Consider the following 21347-nt stretch of genomic DNA (forward strand, 5'->3'; position numbering starts at 1 on the left):
CGCCGCAGGGCTCAGCGCGCAGCCCCGCGGGAAGCCCGAGAGCCCGAGAACCGGGTGACGCTGCGCCGTGCGCGGGCTCAGCAGCGGGAAGCGCTGCGGGGGGCGCCGGGCCCCCAAGTGCCGTCGGGGCCCGGCGGGCGGCAGATCGCGCCCCGCCGCCCCGGGTTCCCCCGCGCTGCTGCCGTGGTTGATTGGCGCCGCGGGGAGTTCGCTCGGGGAGGCGGGGGAGTGTTTGCCGGCGGGGGGTGGTTTCCCCCTTCCCTGGCCGGGCTCATTGGCCAGACGGCGCCGTGGCAGGAAGGGGACAGAGACCACGCGGGCTCCGCCCCGCGCCAATAGAAACCTATCGAAGGGTAACCCGAGCCCAGAGAAACCCGCGGCCGCGGTGCCAGCACCCAGCCGCCGCGGTCGGGGCCGGTTTTGCGCAGGGGCGGCTGGGGGCGCGGGGGTGCGCGGGCGGCGACCGCGCCATGCAGTACCAGCCGCCCGGCGCGGCGCCGGCCGCCCTGGGCGTCGGCGTCCCGCTGTACGCGCCCACGCCGCTGCTCCAGCCCGCGCACCCCACGCCCTTCTACATTGAAGACATCCTGGGCCGCGGCCCCGCCGCCGCCCCGGCCCCCCACTCCCTGCCCGCCCCGCCGCCGCCGACGCTGCCGTCGCCCAACTCCTCCTTCACCAGCCTGGTGTCCCCGTACCGGACCCCCATCTACGAGCCGACCCCCGTCCACCCGGCCTTCTCCCACCATCTCGCCGCCACCTATGGCACCGGCGCCTACGCCGGGCCCCTCTACTCCTTCCCCCGCGCCGTCGGCGACTACGCGCACGCCCTGATCCGGCAGGACCCCCTGGGTAAGCCATGTGCCTCCCCCCTCCGCCCTCCCTGGGCTGCCACGCTGCCCCCGTCCCGTCCCCATCCCGCCGTCGGGGCAGGGGTAAATGGGAAGTGCCCGAAAGCTGTCCCCTCACCCGCCCGCCCCGCCGCTTCTCTGCGTTCCCCCGGCTCCCTCCGGCCCCCGTCTGATTTACAGTAAATTAAAGACGTGCCGCGCTCCGGGTCTGTCAGCGAGACCACAGTGCGTGGCCGCGGTGACTCAGATTTGTTTTCCTTCAAACCAAGTGACTCTGAGAGTGTCCTTAGTAATGTCGCGTGTGGTTTTGGTGGGGAGTTTTAATTGTGCTTGGAGATCGCATGGCAGATCTCAGTCTTTCCTGCGGATGACTTGAAAAACAGTCGGGAGGCCGGCTCCGCTCGCTGGGGCCCCCGAGGTTCCTCCGCGGGTCGGCTCGGGCCGCGGCGGCTGCTTCGTGCCCTTGGCCGGGGTAAGCGACCCCTCTGCGGGGGCTGAGCCCCGTGCCCGGGCTGCAGCACTTGTTCTTAGTGATTGCAAAACTGGACCTGACTCACCGCATTTGTGCAGTGAAAGAGGCTGACCCTTTCCGTTCATACAGGAAACCTTGAGCTCTCGATAGGAGTAAATCTGGTTTCAGAAGCTGTTAAGTGTTTTCCTGGCCGCCTGAAGCAGGCTCTTCCCCGGGAGTCGTGCACATTGCTGATTACTTTATCGACATCCTCAATACAGACAAATTCAGGAAACACTCGACTTCTGATAGCCGGGATCCGTTTTTCTGATATTGTTCATTTCCTCTGTGTGGGATGTGACTTTATGACAGCTAAAATAACCAGTTGCTTCCTATTTTTTGAGTCTGTTTTGCACCAGAATTACTAAAGCCTGACGCAAGCAAAATCTCGAAAAACAATGCAGCAAACTGCAAAGGGTGCAGGCACAAAGACAAACAGCGTGACTCAGTGGCACCGGCCAGAGCCTCCTGTCCCGGGACGCGGCCGTGGCTCCGTAGCGGGGCTGCTCCCCCGACGTGTCGCTGCCTGCACCGCCTCGCCTCTCAGCCGGCCCGGGGCCGAGCCAGGCGGGCACCCCGCGGCCTCGGGAGGGCAAACCCCCAGCCGAGGATGGGGGACATGGGGGCTCTTCTTCCTAGAAGCCCAGTGCCGTCCTGTTGGCGCATCACCCCTGCCCAGCCCCGCGATGTCCCCGCTCTCCGCAGGGACCCGGCCACTGGCTCAGAGAAAGGGAGACAGTTTCTTTGGGGCATCGCGGTGAAAGAGCAGAAGGAAGCAAAGGTCTTTTTTTTTTTTTTTTTTTTTTTTTTTTTTTTTTTTTGGTCTCTTTCTGTGCGAGATAGACCAACAGGAAACACATTGACGGAAATGTTGCCAAAGCCCGTAGAGTGACTTTAACTGGTCTGTTTGGCGGAGGGGAAAAAATCAGAGAGGGGAAAGATCAGAGCAGGAACTGGGAGAAATAAAATCAGGCGAAGGAAATTAGCGAGCCCTGGGCCGGGGCAGGGCCGGGGTTCCCCAGTCACGGGTGTCCACGGCCGGCCAGTGACCCTCGGTCTGTGCCTCTCTTTGTAGGGAAGCCGCTGCTGTGGAGCCCCTTCATCCAGCGGCCGCTGCACAAGAGGAAGGGGGGGCAGGTCCGCTTCTCCAACGACCAGACCATCGAGTTGGAGAAGAAGTTCGAGACGCAGAAATACCTCTCCCCGCCGGAGAGGAAGCGCCTGGCCAAGATGCTGCAGCTCAGCGAGAGGCAGGTGAGGCCGTGCCCCCGCCCCGGGGAACCGCACCCCCTTGCCGGCCGCTCCGGGCCCTGCCGTGCAGCTGCTGTCGCTGCATCGCTCCCGGGGACCTGGCCGGCTCGGGCTCGGCACGGGAGGGGTGCTTGGCAGGTTCTTGCTTTTTGCTCGTGGCTTGGGTAGGGCTCCGGGCACTTACTGGCTCCGAGCCTACCCCGCACCTTTTCTCGTTGTCGTTGCTCAGGTCAAAACCTGGTTTCAGAATCGCAGAGCCAAATGGAGGCGTCTAAAGCAGGTACGTGGATGTTTCTGTTTCTATAGAAATAAGTATTTTAATTGTCTTATCTTACGCCGTGCTCACCTATTCCAGGTTGTATGCAGAAGTCATCTGAAAGGCTGTTTAACCTCTTCACCTTGATTAAAAAGACAAATAGTCATGCTGGAATCCATGAGGGCTCGTTCAGGCAGCACTAACGTTAAAAGCTTCTAATGCAGTTCCTATATCAATTATGCCCTTCTTTCACACACCACCTATTAAAACTCCACGCTAATTGTTTTGTAAACCCATATGTTGTTTAGCCAATTAATGTGGAGAAGATAAGTAATTGTCAGTAAATTACTTAGGCAGTTTTTTTGGAGAATATTAACTGGTGTTTTAAAATGCCCTCTCTTAATAAACACATGTCAATGTATTTTGCTAACATTGGGAGAAGGCAGGTACAAACACCTTGCTTGTCTAGAGGAGCTGCATGGAAAACTGAGTAGCTTTTACTTTCCTTTCACAAACAGTTATAGTGTATGAGGCTAAGAAATTAAAGGAGTTTCCCTTCCCTTAGAAATCATGATCAAGCAGATAATTATTTAGGGATTTTTATGGCACATAGGGGCTGTGCCTGGCTCGGCAAAACCGAGGTCCCTTGGCTCAAGTATTTTTGAAAAATTCCGATGTTTTGGCTTGAGTCTGGCTTCAGTAAGTGTGACATGGGCACACATGTTTTACTGGCAAATTAGCCTTTAATGTAAAAGTAAAGTACTGATCACAGTATCATGTTCTAGATGAATCTGTTCTGTGATATTCGCCTGAGTTTAACTCAGTCTTCAGTTGATTTTTTAATAAAGTCTTATTATTCTGGCAAGAGGCTGGCTAGGGCCCAACCCATGCCACAGTGTCCGGAGAGCTCGCTTGGGATCTCGGCCATTTTAAGTCATTTCCTCCTTTTCATTCAGTCACATCCATTTCTCCCAGCCTGCAAGGTTATATCATGGGTACGTGTCTCTGCCTGCTTTTTCTTTATAGTAGCATTTCATGCCCCCTTAGCGGACTGGGCTCTCCAGACAGGTGCCAGCATAGGGCTACTCTTGCCTTCACAAAAAGGGTTTTGGTTTGGTTTTAGTGGTTAGTGTTTTAATGTTAAGTTTTAGCTTAATTAGTATTTTTTTTTCCATATGTTTTTGGGCCAGTGATGGATTCAACCTCCCTCCTCTTGCTGCCGGGTGTAATTAAAGAAAGATCAGGGCAGGAGGAAGCTGTGTGTCGGTGTTTGTAGACTCATAATAAACATTTGCTTTGCTAAAGACAAAAGTTCAGAGGTTCCTGGGCTCCAGCAGCTCCTGACTCTTTTGAAGTGGCTGTGATAACCATCGCCAAGGAGCCTTATTCACGGCAGCAGCCCCTGTGGCTGTGAGGGAGCGGGATCAGAGCCCTTGCCTGGCCCTGTCCCACTCGGGCAGGTTTATGGGCAGGAGGCCCAGGGAGGTAGCAGGACACCTGCCTTTTTCTGCAAGAAACCCGAGGTGGCTTTCCCACACAGCACAGCTGGAATTCCTGGACCTCCTGTCTCTGTGGCTTGTAGTTCTGTGCCAAGCAGGATTCTTTCATTGCAGGAGAACCCCCAGGTCACCAAAAAAGAAGAAGTAGAAGGTGCTGACAGTCACAGTGACCAAAGGCCGGAGAGCTGCCAGAGCCCCGAGCAGAAGGGTAAGGAGGTCTCTCTGGATGGCTCACAGTACACCCCCTCACCAGCCTCACAGGAGGACCTGGAGTCAGATGTCTCTGATGACTCTGATCAAGAAGTGGACATTGAAGGTGATAAAGGCTATTACACTGCTGCCCACTAACAGTCCTGTGCAGAGAGCAGACCCTAACTCGGCTTGCACTTTACCAGGGGCTGGTTTGAAAGAATATTGTACTACAGGAGAAAACTTTCACCGTTACACTGAAAGAAAAAAGCATCACCAAATAGACTAATTTTATAATAAGCAGAGGAAGAAGGATGTATTTTCTGCAAGCAGTTCAGTTTTGGTATTTCTCATTTGGTTAAAGGACCGTGGTTTGTATTTAATTATTTGTAAAATATGTTTGTACAATAATCAATGTTCTAAGTGGAATATAATCCTGCACCCTGTCCTTACTCATGATGGTGGAGAGGGTCTGAATCAGCTGCTGTTGGTGATCAGGCAAAACTCTAACTAGTGTGGAAGTGAGTATGGATTGCAGGACTAAGACCTTTATATGTGTAAACAAACATACTTTAAATAGATTAATTTAAACGCCCTTTGTAAGCAGAGAAACATGTTCTGTGAAATAGGGAGGGATTTGACAGTCCCGAGAAGTGCCTTATGCTCACACCCAGTGAGCATTTTATGTGCCATGGTGCTCTCTACTGAGACATCCCTTTGTCAGGTAGAGTTGTTGGACAGATTCCTTTTTCTTCTTGAAAGAGAGGAGATGTGCCTTCTCAGATTTTTGAGAATTTTGCCTCACAGTTTGGATGGTTCCATTTGCAAAAAAAAAAAAAAAAAAAAGAAAAGAAAAAAAGAAAAAAAAAGAAAAAAAAAATCATTTAAAATCTCAAGGACTTTTTTATGGATTTCATATTTGAGATGAAATTGCAGGGAGCAATAGGGCCCTGCTGCAGGACAGAAACTGGCATCAGCTGCAAGGGCATAAATGAGGCACACAGCCATGGGAAGACAATGCCTATCATACACATATCCGCTTCTGTACATACTAGTTTTCTTTAAAAGTCTTGTGGTTTTGTACCTCACATTGTTCATATTTTGTACATATTTGTTCAGTGTTAAAAAAAAAAAAAAAAGGCAAAACCTGGTATTTAATTTTTGATGGACATATCTGTGAAATAAACCTAAACTCTGTAACACTCGCCACTCTGGCCATCCAGTTTTCTGCCAGTGGCAGGAGAAAACCCAAACCTCTCCTCTGCCAGGTGTGTTGTAAGCAGCTTTTCCCTCAGTACTGTGCCAGTCACCAGCCACCCCGAGTTTTCAGCTCGGTTACAGGAGTCTCATGTGGGCTCTCTGCTGTGTTTTTTTGCTGTGTTTCAGCCTCCCACCCCGTGTTTCGGTTTTGCCCGTGCCCACATGGGAATGGGCTCTGTGTTGGGAGGAGGAAAACCTGGCTGGCCAGCCCAGGCTGGAAGCGTGGGTGTTTACCCCCGAGTCGCCCTGACCTTGGGGGGCCGGAGAGGGGGTGCGGGCTGGAGGAGGAGCGGGGCCGGCAGCGACTGCTCGGGGCCGGGCATCGACCCCAGTCGGGGCAGACGCTGACCCACCTGAGTCAACAGTGGTTATTCATCGGCCTTTCTCCGAAATTACGTCGACCCAGGGAAGGAGCACGGACCCTGGGGGATGAGAATTGCTCCCAGGAGCGGGCATCCTGGATGGGCACTCGCGTGGGTATTCAGCCCTTCCAGGTGCCACGGAGAGCACCCAGGGAAAAGGGATTTTCACCTGGCCAAGTGTCAAAGAGGCTTTTAATGCCAAGAAATGTTTTTAGATAGCAACAAGTGACTATTGTTACTGGCGAGGGAGGATGGCCCTTAGAGCAGATGAAATGTTGCTTCTAAGCGAGTTAATTCTTTAGAAACACCAGCTGAGTTTTCTGAATTAGTGACTTTAACTTTGGTTTATTCGAAAACCTCTTTCATGAACGGGGCCCGAAAAGACGGAGTGATGGGGAGGTTCTGTGCCCCCTGCCCGTGCACGCCGTGCTCAGCCTCCGGCCGCCCCCTGAGCTGCTCCGCTGGGGGCCGCGGCAGGGCCGAGCACGGCGGTGCCGGGGACGCGGGCACCGGCCCCGGGTTAACGCCGCCAGTGACAAAGGCAGCTTGGGGGCTCCCCAGGGCGTCCCGGGGCTCCTCTCGGCCTCTGCGGCGGGATCGAGCCCCAGCGCGGTGCGCACCCCGCGAGGAATCGGGGACGGACAGCTCAGTGGGGCTGAGATCGCTTCTCCATCCTTCGGCTTTTCCCTCGCTCGGTTCCCGCCGCGGGTCCCGACGGGGACAGCTCGCCGTGAGTGCCGGGAGCTGCGGCGGTGAAGGTGATGGGGCTTGTGAGGGCCGGAAACAGAGCAGGGACCGCTCGGGGAGATGCCGTCCGTGACTTTCTTTATCTGTTTTCTGTCCCGACCTCATCAAGGTGCACGAAACTGGCGTTACCTCTTCAACGCGACTTCGTGTTATGGCTGTGCTTCGGCGTGGGGATGGGAACACGCGTGGAGCAGAGCGGCCGTGCCGGGTGGGCAGCCGGCGGCGGCCCGTGAGAGTGGGCACCGGGCAAAGCCCATTTCCACGAGGGCTGATGGACAGGCCGGGAGAGCCAGCCGAGCCCCATGTGATGGGGGCGGGGGTCTCTGCCCGAGGAACTGCGCGGGGTGGCGTCCCGGGCGATGCAGGGGGGTGCAGGGAAGCCGGGCTCGCTAACCCAGGCGCTTTCCCCGCCGTGGCAGGGATTCATTCGGCGGCTCCCTGCAGGTGGGGAGCGCAGATGCAGGGGCCGTCTGCAGCCGCCTGGCCAGGGATGTGGATTTCCAGGGTGTCGCGACAGGTGACAAACAGCGCTGTGCAGTCGATATGTCCTTGCTCACCCGCCCACCCCGAGAGGGGGTTTAGGGAGGTGAAACACACCGGCGGGGCCGGCCGAGCTGCCGGTCAGAAACAACCCCCCCGCATCTGTCCCTAATTCTCCCAGCTCGTTCCCACGCGGGAGCCACCGACGTGGGCATGACCACGGTGGGGCGGACGAGTGTCCCTCTACGGGCAGTCTTCTCTTTGGCAGGAGAAAAACAGCCAAAGCACTTTACACCGTTCGGGAAAACCTTCGAGCCCCTTCCGTGCCACCCTGCTCTGTCCTGTTTGTTTGCCCCTTGGCTATTCCATGCCCAACTGGCACGTATGACCTTTCCAGCACAACTCCCGTCTTGTTTTCGACTTTTTTATCAGCCGATTCAACTTGAAAATGGTTATCATTTAGCAGAAAAACAAACAGAAAAGCACATTTTTGTAAGCAAAACGTTAATGATTGGAAGAATTGCACCAATTTCAGCCTGACAGTGTGTGATTAATCCTCCGGGTCAGGTACTTATATTTTTAGTCATTAGGTTCGTCGGCCTTTGATATGCAGAACTGTTTCTAGCCTAATAGGCTATCGACCGAGCCGCTGTGTACTTTGACTCCGTGCGCAGCGCGGTGCGGGGCGCAGCGCGGGATGCGCGGGCAGAGCCGGGCGGGCGGGCGGGGCGCGTCCCGCGGGGACAGCGGGGACAGCGGGGACAGCGCCGGAGCCGCCCCGGCCCGCACAGGGGACCCACGGGTGGGGCAGGCCGAGCCCGTCCCGCGGCCGGGACACGCGTGGGGCTGCGCGTTCGCGCCCGCCGCCGGTGCCCCGCGGGGGCGGGGAGAGGAGGAAGGCGGATACGCGATGTTTGCAAAGCAGGTCGCTTTAATCCTTCTCACTGAAATGTCCAGAGCCTCTTCTATTGCACAATAATAGGAAATAATAACTCAGGGCTGCTAATTGTTTGCTTTCGCTGAAAAGGACCTTCCTCTGGTCATATCGGATAAAAGGATTTTTATCCGTCCACTCGGTTTAGTGAATGACAATTAATGGTATTAGGCCTGGAAGACATCTGCTATTGAATGTCTCCTCAGAGGACAAAAAAAAAATAAAAAAGTCAGACAATAAAATCTGTGCATGGATATTATTGTCTTTTAGCTAGGTATTATATATATATATATATATATATATATATATCCAGACAAACAAAATGTTAGTTTTTGGAGACATTATTTTAGCACATGAGAAAGTTTCAAGACAGAACTATAAATCTGAAAGAAGCATAAACAGAAGTTCAGAGAATGCTGATCTGATTCAGATCAACTTCCTACTAATGTTTAGCAGTGGTTTGGGCTTATTAAGGACTTTGTCCAGGTCTTTGGTGGCAACAGTTTACCAAAAAAGCCTTTGCTGACAGTTGAGTCTCTGTCTTATTTTGAATCATGGACTGGCTCCAGGCCTCCTGAGCATGGGAGGTTTGCTTATTCCTATTTATCCAAAACAGGAAATCAATGTGTATTTCTAAAATATTTCAGATGGTCATGTCAAGGCCAAAAAAACTTTACACAATCATGTAAAGACCTTATCATGTTAACTTAAGTGGCTCCGCTTCACAGCTCCATTGTCTGAGAGCTATTGACAAATGACTGCTAAACTCCGGGAGTCTCAAGCACATCTAGGCTGTGTTATTTTGGTCACTTCGAGTTATAACAGCAAATTATTATTTGGTGGAATCTTTCAATTGAGTCGGTGACTTGTGAATTTTCCCCTGAATGTTAGATACCCACCCATGTTATAAAGACATAATCTCTAATGGGACTAATGGAGAAGTAGATCTTTTTTCCTATCAGATTGATACTCACCCATGTTGTTAATCCTTATTAATAAACAGAACTAATAGGTTTGCTAGGGTTTGTTGATTTTTTTGTTTTGTTTATTTGGTTTTGTTTCTGTTTGTTTCATTTTGTTGCTGTAGAGTTTTTTATTTCTCACGTAGCAAAAAGCTAGAGCTTTTTGAGCCTGATATTAAACAGTCTGGGAGGCTGTGCTTATGATTGTTTTAGAATTGTCATAGTGACTTTTTAATTTTTCATTCTTATTTTCTTTTCTTTCCTGAAAGTATTGTTCAAGATGTCAAAGGTACTAGCGCAATTCTGGGAAAACATGATTTTTTCACTCTCTGGCAAGCTTGGTAGGAGCAAACCAGTGTAAGGATATGTATTAATGACTAAGAATTTTTCTGCTGACTTTTTACAAGACAATTGTTAGAGTGGGTATGTGTGCAAGCATGTGGGCTGGACATTTTCAAGTAGCTGTTTAAAGGAGCAGATTTGATCAAGGGTTTTGTCTGAGTACATTTTGGGGAAAACAAAGTCGAAGTCAAAACAAATTGCTGTGGTGGCCTGTAGGAAATAAATTGGTGCTCACAGTCAGCTAGAAATACTGATGCTAAAGACAAACTGAACTCTGCATTTGTTGGTACAGTTTAGGCAAATGATTTTGGGTTAAAAGATTTTTGATTTGAAATCAAAAGATTGAAGATCCAAATGGGCATTAAAAATGAGCTGCCATCTCATCAGCCTTAGGGAAGGGGCCATTTCCAGAAGACCTAATTCAATCAAGCTTATTTAAGGGCTAAAAATCCCATCTGACAGACACATAGACCTCAAAACCTTTAACATCACTTTAGCAGGCTGAGTTGCAGTCAGCAAGGAGCCCAGAATATGACCTGCTAAAACTTGGCAATTGTATCAGTTGACTCTTAGTAGGTCTTGCTTTTGAAAAAAAGAAGTTCCTGACTGAACTAAATCTACTGAAAAAACCCAAAAAAAATCCTTTTTACCTTTTTGTCTAGACAAACCCTTCACCATTGCTTTGAAGACCTACGTGGAGAAAATCCATCCTGATCCTTTCCTATGCTATTACACTCCTTGGCTGTTGCAGTGGGCATGCCATTGTAAGGAGTATTCTGTCATTGTCTAGACAAGCTTTAAAGTTGTATTTTTAGAATGACTTAGCAAGCACTTTTAAGCACCTTTCAGCATTTGACTTGTCCTGTCTATGAAATGTTTCAAATCATGGTAGTCAAACCTTGTTAGCTAGTATCTTTAAAAACACAACTTTTATCCAAGTCTAGACAAACTGAGAGTTCTTGTCCTGGAATACACCCACGTGAGGGTGGAGCTGTCTTAAAATGAGTCAGGACTGCCCACTACCCTGCAATTGTATCTCAATGATTTACTGCAGCTATCAGGATAAAAATCACAGGTTAAAAGGGGAAGAAGTAACTTTTTTTAATACACATCAGTTCTGCCACTTCCTTCTCTGTGTAATAAGGAACCCTCTTACACAGCCAAAGACCAAATCTAGCACACGAAATCAAACAGAGACCTGTTGTAATCCCAGGGTACAGAAGGATCCAGTTCTGCAAAAGGATGGACCAGTGGCCAAGATTACTTTCCAGGGACTTATCCTGGAAGTTCTTCCCAAACGTACCTTGGAAATAGCCCAGGTTGCTGTAAGGGGTTTAGAGATGATAACCCTTTAAAGGAAAAGGTCTGCATTAATTTTTGGCTGGTGGGTGTTGAAACCCTGCCAGCACTTCAGAGAAAGTTTGGCTCATCAAGGGTGTTTCGTTGGTTGATTCTGGGCTCCATGGTAGTAAGAGACCAGATTAAATTTATCTCTGAGCATGTCAGTGCCAGTTAGATGTAGGCAGGAACTGCGAATGAGTTGCTCTGTTGGCTGAAAACAAACACGGGGCTGTATAAGCCAGGGTGAGAACAGCCAAGGGAGTTGAGCTGTAGTAGCAGAGGTTTCAGGGGCTCAGAGGCAAAAATAATGGGATGGGACAGTAGCTCTGCAGCCCCATGGCATCCTGATGCAGGCAGTGGGGGAAACCAAAAATTTCTTTTGAAGTTTGTCAGATAATGGAAAATTATTGTTTTGGGTAAAGGGCAGAGACTGATTTGACAGTCTGTCAGGGACCAGACTGAAATTTTCCATCCAAGTAAGATTTTGGAATAAGCTAGTGGTCGGTACAGTCCCTAGGAGATGAATTGGGTCAGCCCTGCAGAGCTAAAACCTTTTCTGTGTCTTTGGCCCTGGAGGCTCACACAGACATTGGCTTGGTCACCAGTAATGAAACTGGTACATTATTGTCTCCTTGGTGCAATACCCCCTGCAACTACATGAGCCTTTTACTCCAAGTGAAGCAGCCTATTTTGATTCAGTGGAATAGCAGCAATAGTGGCAGCACCAAAGAAGGCAGCTCTTGGCCGTCTCTGCCACCTGAACTCTGTTAGCAGGCAGGACAGCACTTCCCCAAAGTCCTTTCTCTTTATGGTAACTTTTTGGGGAGGACTGAACCCCATCAGATCACTAGTTACTTTTGAAAATCTCAGTCAGAACCATATACAGATAGTTTTTGTGCTGTTCACCACTTCCCATACTGTGGTACGGGAAGAGAATGACGACACTGAAATAGCTGAATAAAGGACACACATTTTCTGCCTGTGTTACTCTCATAATGAATACTGTTCATGCTTGGTGCTGGTTTGCTCCACAGCCTTTGGGGGTGTCTGTGCGGTCAGGGTGTACTCACAGAAAGTGTAGATGGTGAATATCAGCATACGTTAAAATATATTTATGTCTTAATTTTAAAAACTTACACAGAAAAGTACAGTGTTTTTTTTCCTTTTTAATCTTCATCTGATATTTTTGCTGTAGCAAAATATATGCTACTTGCATATGGAAACAAATGTTTTTTCTAGAGAAGAGAATTATGACACAGAGGCCTGTGGGTGACCAGAACTCTTCTGAAAGTAGTGTGTGGTAGGATGCAGCTGGTCAACTTCAGAGTCTTTTGCAAGACAGCAGAAGTTCCCCGTGCTTGAAGTAATAAATATTTTACATCCACAGTAGTGGTTGGGAAGGGTGGTTTATATTGATTCATCATCAACCACTCCAAAATGAGATTGCTGAGTTGTAATATAACCCTTAGAAGGGGTTTCCTGACAAAATTATTTTCTGTTATTTTGTATTATTTTTTTCAAAGATGATACTTTTGCCTGATACCTGTCTCCTGAACTGTCAGTCGCAGGATTCATTAACATAACCTGTACAATCTGATTTCCTATATATATATATATATATATATATGAGGAATAATCTAGCACTGGCAAATGAGGCACACACAGTGATACTTTAAAATGGATGTAGAGTATTAAGTTATTTGTTGGTTGCACCAGAACAAATGTAGGATAAATAATGCCATTAAATAACAAATGAATTAAGGCCTTATTTTTTCTTAGTTGATTACGGAATCTGCATTACTACATACTTTCCATTATTTGCAAATTACACCAGACAGATTGAATAAATGCTTTAAAATGGGTCCTGAACACTGGTTTAGAAGCACAGAGGAAATGGTTTCTTAGACAACTGCTACCCACATATTGATTTAATAACAGAGAGGTGGAGGGGCAAAGATGATTATGTTGATGTACTGAGCTGTTGATTGTTTAATTGAAGGTAAAATTTTTAGCTTCACTAGTCAATTACCTGATCTCATTAAGTTCTTAAAAATCACTAAAATACCATTCTGGCTGAAGCAGCTGCACTTTGCTACTATATTGTCTAAAGCATTAGGAAAATCATTTGCTAATGGTGATTTACAAGTGTAAACATGAGGTATTTTTAGTATCCGAATAAAGCTTTCTCCATGGGAGAGATTTTGAATGACTACTATGCACCAGGTATGTAAGGACAAAGAAGTATATGAAATGTGTTGCTTAAATGAACCTTAAACTTCTAAATATTTTAAGTTTTTTCCTATTCAAACCTTATCAACAGGGTGGAAAATAGAAGAAGAAAATAGTGGATTTTTAATATTAAAGCTGTTTCAAATATAAATGTAAGAAATTATTCAGTGCCTGTCACGTAACAGAGGTTGTTTTAAGGATAAATGCAAACTAAGACAGCATTTGGCTTCCCTGTGGAAGAAGAAGCCCTGTGGTGTGAAGATGCTGAGGACACCAGCATGGCAGCACAAGGTGATGATGCTCTGAGGACTCCAGAGCAGCAAGGACAACTCATCCTGGGCCTTGCTTTGCTACTTTGAAAGCTGCTGATAGAGGACTTTGCATAGCACCTCCTGGCTTCTGTATGCCATAGTGTGCAGAGTACTGACATGAGCACTGCTAGCAATCAAGGGCATTTTTTGTCTTTCCAAACATCATAGGAACACATTCTTTCTGGTTAACACATTTTCATTTTTACAGGATGCCTGTCCCAGAAAAGGTAAGTGATCAGCCAATGGTCATACAGTTATGTAGGAAACCTCTTTCAAAACCTGTGTGGCAAGGGTTCTGTCATTGTGTACTTCGTCTGGTTTTTAGATCAGTTCAGAGAAAGACAACTGGTTTCCATGCAGAAGGACTCTGGGATGAATTTCTTCATTCCTGCAAACAATGTGCTTTCAGTCACATGAACTTGATGAACTCTCAAAAAGGAGCTAGAGATGTTTTTCTCTCAGTACAAAGATGTAACAAGGTTATGAACAAGCCCCATAATGAGAGATGAAAGAAGACCTGGGCTGTATTTTTCCCCCTTCACAAAGGGTTAATGAGACATAGTAGTAGTAGACAAATAATTTAGAAGAAATTCAGTGACACTAAGATTTCCCAGTTTTTGAGGATATTCCTACTGATGTCTGATTCTGGTTCTATGCCAGTCCACGTGCCACTTAAAATCTCTTTGGAGTGAAAAATGACTGTCAAACTGTGAAAAGGGGACAAAAGCACACAGCCCTGATAAGGAAATGTTGCCAGTTCCCCAATCTTAGAGCACATGCCTCCAAACTTCTCAGGAAATACAATTATTTTCTTACAGTTACCTATTATTGTTTGCAGTTCCAATACATCAGCTGCTCCTGAACTACTGGCATGGTTGTTACTTAGGTTTTTAGGTACTCGAATTAAAGTGCGAAGTGCAAGGCAAATAAAACTTCCAGTGTTGCATTATGTTATGTAAATTGGCAATTACATTCTGCACAAGGCAGTGATATAAATTATGAGATCAACCCAAATTTGAAGACATTCACAGGGAGTCTTCCTTAGTATTAGGTAGGTGCCAGAAAGTATTTTGTGTTGTAACAGAAGACAGTGGGCATGAGAAGGACAAAACCCAGTTTTTAATAAAACAACATCGATTTAGGTCTTTCTGATGGCAAAACTACTCAGGGGCCGTAGTTTGGCTTTGTGTTCTATTTTTTTGAGTATTACCGTTTTAGGGTGTGGGAAGGGGGATGTTTTGGCCTTGTACTGTTCTTTATTGACTGTGGAATTGAGCAGGAAGAGTAGAAGCTGTGTAGAGCTGTTCCAAGACTCACTCATACTGTCTAGCCAGAGAAGTTTGTTGTGCCAGTGTTATTGTGGTCAGCCAGTCTGTCCAAAATGATGCTGCAACCTCTCTCAGGTTAAAATAGCACAAACTCATTTATGGATGGGGTAGAGCCTGTGTAACTTGGTTTACCATTGCAGTTTTTGGAATGATAGCAAATTTGGCTGTGTTTTTTTTACAGGAATAATTAAACCATTTTAAGCACTGATTCAAAGGTAATTCTTGGTGATAGCTGATATCAACAGTGGGTTCCTACTTGGTGAGTGGGCCAGGAAAACCATCCTGGTGGAAAGGAGAGCCTGGAAGATTTCCTGTGAGGAGAGCCCTGTGCGCCAGGAGATCCTGCAGAGAGAAGCTATAGGAGTAGCCAGCTCAGGAAAGTGCCTGTGACCAAATATTTGCAGAATTGTTCTGAAGTATTCTGCTTAGGGTCTTTGTTTTGAGATAAGAAAATGAGGAAACTGACTAAAATAACTACTCACCAAAAGGGTGAATTTTATGAGGGTACCACTTCTGTGTCCCATCTCCTTCCCCTTGCAGACCTGTGCACTGGCAGAGGCTGCCTTGCTACTCTTGGTAAAGAACTTTTGAGGTGTTTGACTGACACTGAAATTCATGCAGTTTCTTAGATGCCAAATACCTTGTGACCTGTACCCTGAAGATTACTGATACACAGACATCCATTTAATAATCCATTTAATTTCTATTTTCGAAGTAAAATAGAAGAATCAAGGTGTAATTTTCTTTAATATAATGAGTACTTAATTCTGAAGTCTATCTTTTAAAGTTTCCTTTGTATTTTAAGGTTTTTTGTGTGTTTATTTATTTTTATTCTGTTTTTAATTTCAATGAATTTTCATGTTCTTCAGAGTAGGAGGAATTATTTCTCTGGTAGCATGAGCTATACCAAATCCTGCAGGTTGCACTTAAAACTGATTTATGTGTCAAACTTAGCGAGGAGTGTCAGCCTAGAGAGACCTTTTCCCTAACAAATAAATCAACACATTTCCTAAAATGAAGGTGGCAGGTGTTTACTTCTTTTGTGTTTTTCATTAGTTTTTCAGTTGACTTGAGCTCATGCCAGCTTATACAGAGCTGGATTGCATTTAAGTTTTCTAAAACATATTCTCTAGAAAGGAAGCAACTCCAGTGAGTGTATGATGAAACTACAAGAGTCTGAGGTCATAGCACTAGCCTATAAAATAAATTTCTCAGACTTCTGTCTTCCAAGAATCAGCTAAAACATAATGCTGGGAATATAATGTATAATGAATAAAGATATTTCAGTGATTCATGAGGATTTGTCTCATTCTGTTTCTAGATATGAGTAGGTAATTTACTAGCCTATACATATGTGTACATTTAAAAGCAGAATTTTCTCTTGCCCACTAAGATCAGTAATATATGATACAAAACCACTGAAATGTTTCATCATACCTCAGCAGTAATCTTTTCTCTAACTAGGTACATCTTATTCCCAACATGATAAACTTTCTGAAAAACCTTTCCATGTGATCATTCACAAATACTAAGGCTTTTAATAGTCACATCACGCAATGCTTATATTGCCTAGCCAACATTTATTGTGAATCTAGTAATGCCCTGCTTTAAATTCCTAATGATACTAAAATTAAATTAGCTATAAACCCCCTTTCAACGTTTGTCTCCTGACCTGGAAGACTGTTTATACAAGCAATCAGGGAAGTTAGCTGCTCACTGGCAGGGCAAGTGTCTGCAAATAGTCTCTGCAATAACATATCAGCCACTGCAAATGGAGGAATATGAATTAAGCATATAGATTTTGCACTTGTTTCCTTTGTGCCTCCCGCTTTCCTTGACATGTTTACTAACACATTTATAATGTCAGAAAGAGCTCTGAATGTTGAGCATTAATTACATGTGGGAACTGGAGCATAAAATAACATCTACATTTTATCCTTTTTAATCAAGAGGAAATGTTCTAATGTTGGATTTAGATTTAATGCAAAACTAAATATTTGACTCACTATATATTATGTCAGTAGATTAGCTGGTATTTATCACACTTTTCAAAACTAGAGCTTTAATGCCTCATTTGACATGATTTTGTCAGTCCCTGACAGAAAGCAGATAAAATGTCCATTTATGCCATTACAGCTGCCTCTTGTAGCACTTGTGCTGCTATGGAGAGGGGTCCTAAAACCTTTGGTTTTGATAATTTTATAACAGGTTGATCTCTAAAGTTCATTTGGCTGTATTACAGTAGATAAGTTCTAGACTATAAATCAGGTTTTAATGGTACAAAAATAGCTTAAATTGACTGAGTGGCCAAAAGTTATCTAAATACTGCATTCTTTCTGTCAAGGTAGCTGAAACTGGAGTTAAAACTACCACTGGATTTCCATTTCTTCCCTTATTTTGTGTTTCTTCTTCAAAGGACCTTTTTTCCCCTTGCTTGGGGACACCTTGGGCATTTTAAAAAATTTCCTTTATGCACTGGTAGCAAGAAAAAAAGTTTTCCACAAAAAATGTAAAACTGAATGTCTCTTATATGGTCCCTGCTGACCAGACAAGATGATTCCAGAGAATTCTCCAGCTCTAAAACCCCTTCCAGGTGTGTGCTTTTACCCCAGCTGGGTTGTCAGTGTGGGCAACATATTACCCTGTACCCCAGCTCTTACATATAATATGGATATGCCAGTGCCAGGTATCCTGTGCCTGGGAGATCTGCATTTGGAATATTTTGTTATAAGGCAGCAGAACTATTTAACACTTATTTTTACTCCATCTCCATATTTTGTGGGCTTAGAAGTGGATGCTGTGTCACTCATCTGCTGACTGGGCTGCAGCACTGCTGGGACAGCTGGGACAGCCTGAGGAGCTAAAAACAAGACAGGGAGTTGTGTTTCTCCTGTGAAACCTTCCATTTCATCAGGCTCTGCTCACAGAATTAGAACTTTACTATTCTATCAAAATTGGTAAAAGAGCCATAGAAAGACAAATGTTATACCAGCAAGAAGGGCTACTCAAACATGCAGCGTTTGGTCCCTCACCTGCAATGACACCTGCGGGGCTGGCTCAGGCACTCTTGGATAATTACTGTGTTAATTGCACAACAGCCTCTGTGTCCAAGGCAGTAACACCTTTAGAAATACGATATGTGTGTCTATTTAGGAAGAGTAGCATATTTTTGCAATTATCTAAACAAAATGAATTGCAGAATTTCAGGCCAAGCCTGAACTTTGCCCTGTCTCCAGAAGTACAAGGACAGTCAAGTCACTGACTTATAAAGGGTACAACTCATCCTGCATATTTTCTTCCCTTTTTTTCCTGATTGACGCCATTGAAGCCAATGTCAGCATCTGCATGAGCTAAATGAGCATTTACCTTTGGTGGCTGGATTTTGGTAAGGAAAGTTTGTGGAATCACTACTCGGGATGTTGAAAACAGTGCTTTTCAACTTACTGGCATAAATTAATTTTCCCCCCACTAAAACGGAGGGAAAAATAGTTCCAACACTGACAGTTTATACTCTGTGGAGATGTCCAAAATCTGAGGAAACAACCTGCTTCAGGAAATTCAGGTGCCACTGATCTCCTCCTGGCCAGTCCTGTCCTTGCTGACAGTGTTCAGCCATGACTGAGGGCACAATAATCCTCCCCTGTGACCAGTGGCGATTTGGGCACCAGGGCTTTAGTTTCTCCTTCTGCTTTGGGAAGGGCAGAAGATGGGGAATGAAAACAATTTCTCCAGTAAGACCCACTAGAAGGTGGGAGGAGAGTCGTGCATATTTGTGCATACTTGCAGTCCACCCACTCCTTCCTTCCCTGGGCTCACCCTTCCGCCCTCTGCGCTGTCCCCAGGGGCGCAGTGGCTCTGCCTTTGCTGGATGCTGTGGCAGCATCGGGGGGTCTCAGAGAGCCTGTCCTCCCTGCAGGGCCTAGGAGGAGGGGCAGAGATGCTCTGGGGGCCGGGAGTCCTCCTCCAGCTAGGAAATGGAGTAATCTGTGTAGCTAAAAGCGATGAAGAGCTTCTCTTCTACCAACACCAACTCACATGGTATGTGTTTGACAAGCCCACGTAGCTGCTTTCCTCCTGTGCTCCAGGCCCAAATGGAGCTACAAATTCTCTAATATAACTTATGTTTCCGGGTCATCATCAAGACAAAATTATCTGTGTGGTAGGTTGAGGTCAGCACTTGTGCTAGCGTGGAGATTGACATTCTCATGGGAACCTGCAGAGGTGGCATCGGCCTCTGGGACCACTGGAACAGCACCTTTTGTTTGCTGACCTGGTGGAAAGGCAGCTCTTCCGTGCTCAGCAGTGCCAGTCAGCAGAGGCCTCAGAGCTTGTGGGATCAGCACTTTATTCACATGAAAGACCTGATGCCTTTGATTCAGTACTTCTGTCTTTCCAGGATGATGACACCAAAGCAAAGGTCTCTGTGATCTCACTGTCTCAGCAGCTTTCACGTGTGAGCTTGGTACACAGAGAGTTGCCCCTCTGGCATCTATTTACTCAGCGGAAAGGGAGCAAAAAGGCACAGGCTTGCCCAGGGTCACACAGCAAAGGTGTCGCCAGCTCTTCGCTGTGCACTCTTTATTGCACCAGGTTTTCGAGTTCAGTTTCTTGCTGTTGTGTGATAATCTGGTCCTTCATTTAAAAAAAAAAAAAAAAAAAAGTGCAAAGACCCTGTAACACTGCAAAAGAGAAATTAGAAAATGTACAACTAGGGATTAAAAATATCATAATGCAGATAGGAACCTATGTGATGTGTAAAACAAATATGCTGATCGCAATTTTCTGACTTTTCTGGAACAGGGCAACTCACAGTTTTAACATTGTTACTGGAAATGGTGAATGTTATGCTTTGAAGTCCTGTAATACGCTGAAGATGCTCCTGTTCACATGCACAGTTCTCAGGGTTGCCCTGGCCACAGCTGTAATGGGGTGATGATGTGGGTGGAGACAGTAAAAAAAAAAAAAAGACACAAACCAAGGGCAGGAAGAACTCACACAACTTCTTTTTTCACTTCTTGGCTCCTTTGATTTCCCACACGGTCCCTGCTGCTGGTGCCATACTCACTAGCTGATGGGCCAGCATGGTGGCTGGCCAGTATTATTTACGTAACCACCATTCAGATGGGGCAGGTGAAGTACCAAACCCTAAACTTCTGTGTTCTCATCTAACAGAGCAAAAAGAGGATGAAATAGCCTGACTAGGATGAGATTTTCAAAAGTATTTGGTTTTAACCTAACTGCCTCCACTGAATTTCTGAATAAAATCCCTCCTTGCCTATGTGGTGGACAAAGCCATCTTGGCCTCCTCCTGGAGATTTGACTGTCAGCAGTGTCTCATCCCAATACTAAAACAGCTCAGTCTTCTAGAGAAGAAACAGGCATTCTTAGGTTAAGGTTTAGAATAAACTTATAAATTATAAGTTTTGAATTATATATTAAAATTATAAAGATAGATTAAGAGTATGATCTCAAGTATACTCAGAAAGAATAAAGGAGCAGTCATCAGAATGTTTTACAGAATTCAATTTAAAACACACTTAGGTTTGTTCAAACTTTAAAGCCAGCGTATTTAATGCAGAAGAGTTATTTTTACTTAGTTTCTCCAATTAAACACTGAGAGACACTGTTGTCCACATGCCTTGGCCTTTTAAATGCTTACTGTTCACCCAGGCAACTGTCAGGATGAAGAAACAGATATGATTGTGTCCTTGCCATCTTAGGCTGAAATAAATGAAAGAAAACATTGGTTTTGTTACATGGTGAAGTCTATTATGGTTCTCTGATATGGCATTAAGTACCTCAAAACAGTGTAGATTTAAATCTGCAGGTCTAATTTCTGCTGTATTTAATTTTATAAATATCAGATGCAATGAATTCAGACATAGGATTAGGGTGAATAACTGTGCAAGGTGTGCAGAGTGATGGGAATTGGAATCTTTGTACTTGAAATCTGTCATGTCTGATATAAGAAACCAAAGACTTCTCTAAACTTTGCCAGCCAGAGGAGAAATAAAGTGAATAAAATCCCTCTTTAAAACAAAGAAATGTTCTATTAATTAAAAAAAAAAAGCACTTAATACTATATATAATACTACATACATATATATACATACATGCATGTGTATGTGTATATATATATATATATATATATACACATACATACATACATATATATATATATATATAAAAAACAAAAATTTGGAAAAATCAATAAACATGCTTTGTTTCCATTCATATTTCCATGACAGATTCAAGTCATCTTGTTGAGATGTGTTGGATAACTGTGTTATATGCTGGCTTGGAAGGGGAAAATTATGTGGATTTTAACCCATTAGGTAACATCAGAATTTTGTATTGGTTTGAAATTAAAGAATCATTAAAGACAACACTTTGCATTAACATGTGTGAGGTTAAAATCACATAGCTAGAAAATAAAATTGCTGAATATACAGTACAGGTGAAACGAGCATATAATAATCTCTTCCTGTTCCAGTGTA

At 45.6% G+C, this 21347-nt stretch overlaps 1 protein-coding gene across 1 annotated transcript; it reads left to right on the top strand.

The window, feature by feature from the left end:
* The first annotated feature begins 371 nt into the window (after positions 1-371).
* On the top strand, positions 372-5759 carry HHEX (hematopoietically expressed homeobox). Its single transcript, XM_086900050.1, has 4 exons — positions 372-849; positions 2435-2613; positions 2840-2890; positions 4480-5759. The coding sequence occupies exons 1-4, from the start codon at positions 471-473 to the stop codon at positions 4711-4713; spliced, it is 843 nt and encodes a 280-aa protein (XP_086756176.1). The 5' UTR covers positions 372-470; the 3' UTR covers positions 4714-5759.
* The last annotated feature ends 15588 nt before the right edge of the window (positions 5760-21347 follow it).

This window comes from Cyanistes caeruleus, chromosome 8 (genome assembly GCF_971803275.1).
Source record: "Cyanistes caeruleus chromosome 8, bCyaCae1.hap1.1, whole genome shotgun sequence".
Lineage (NCBI taxonomy): Eukaryota > Metazoa > Chordata > Aves > Passeriformes > Paridae > Cyanistes > Cyanistes caeruleus.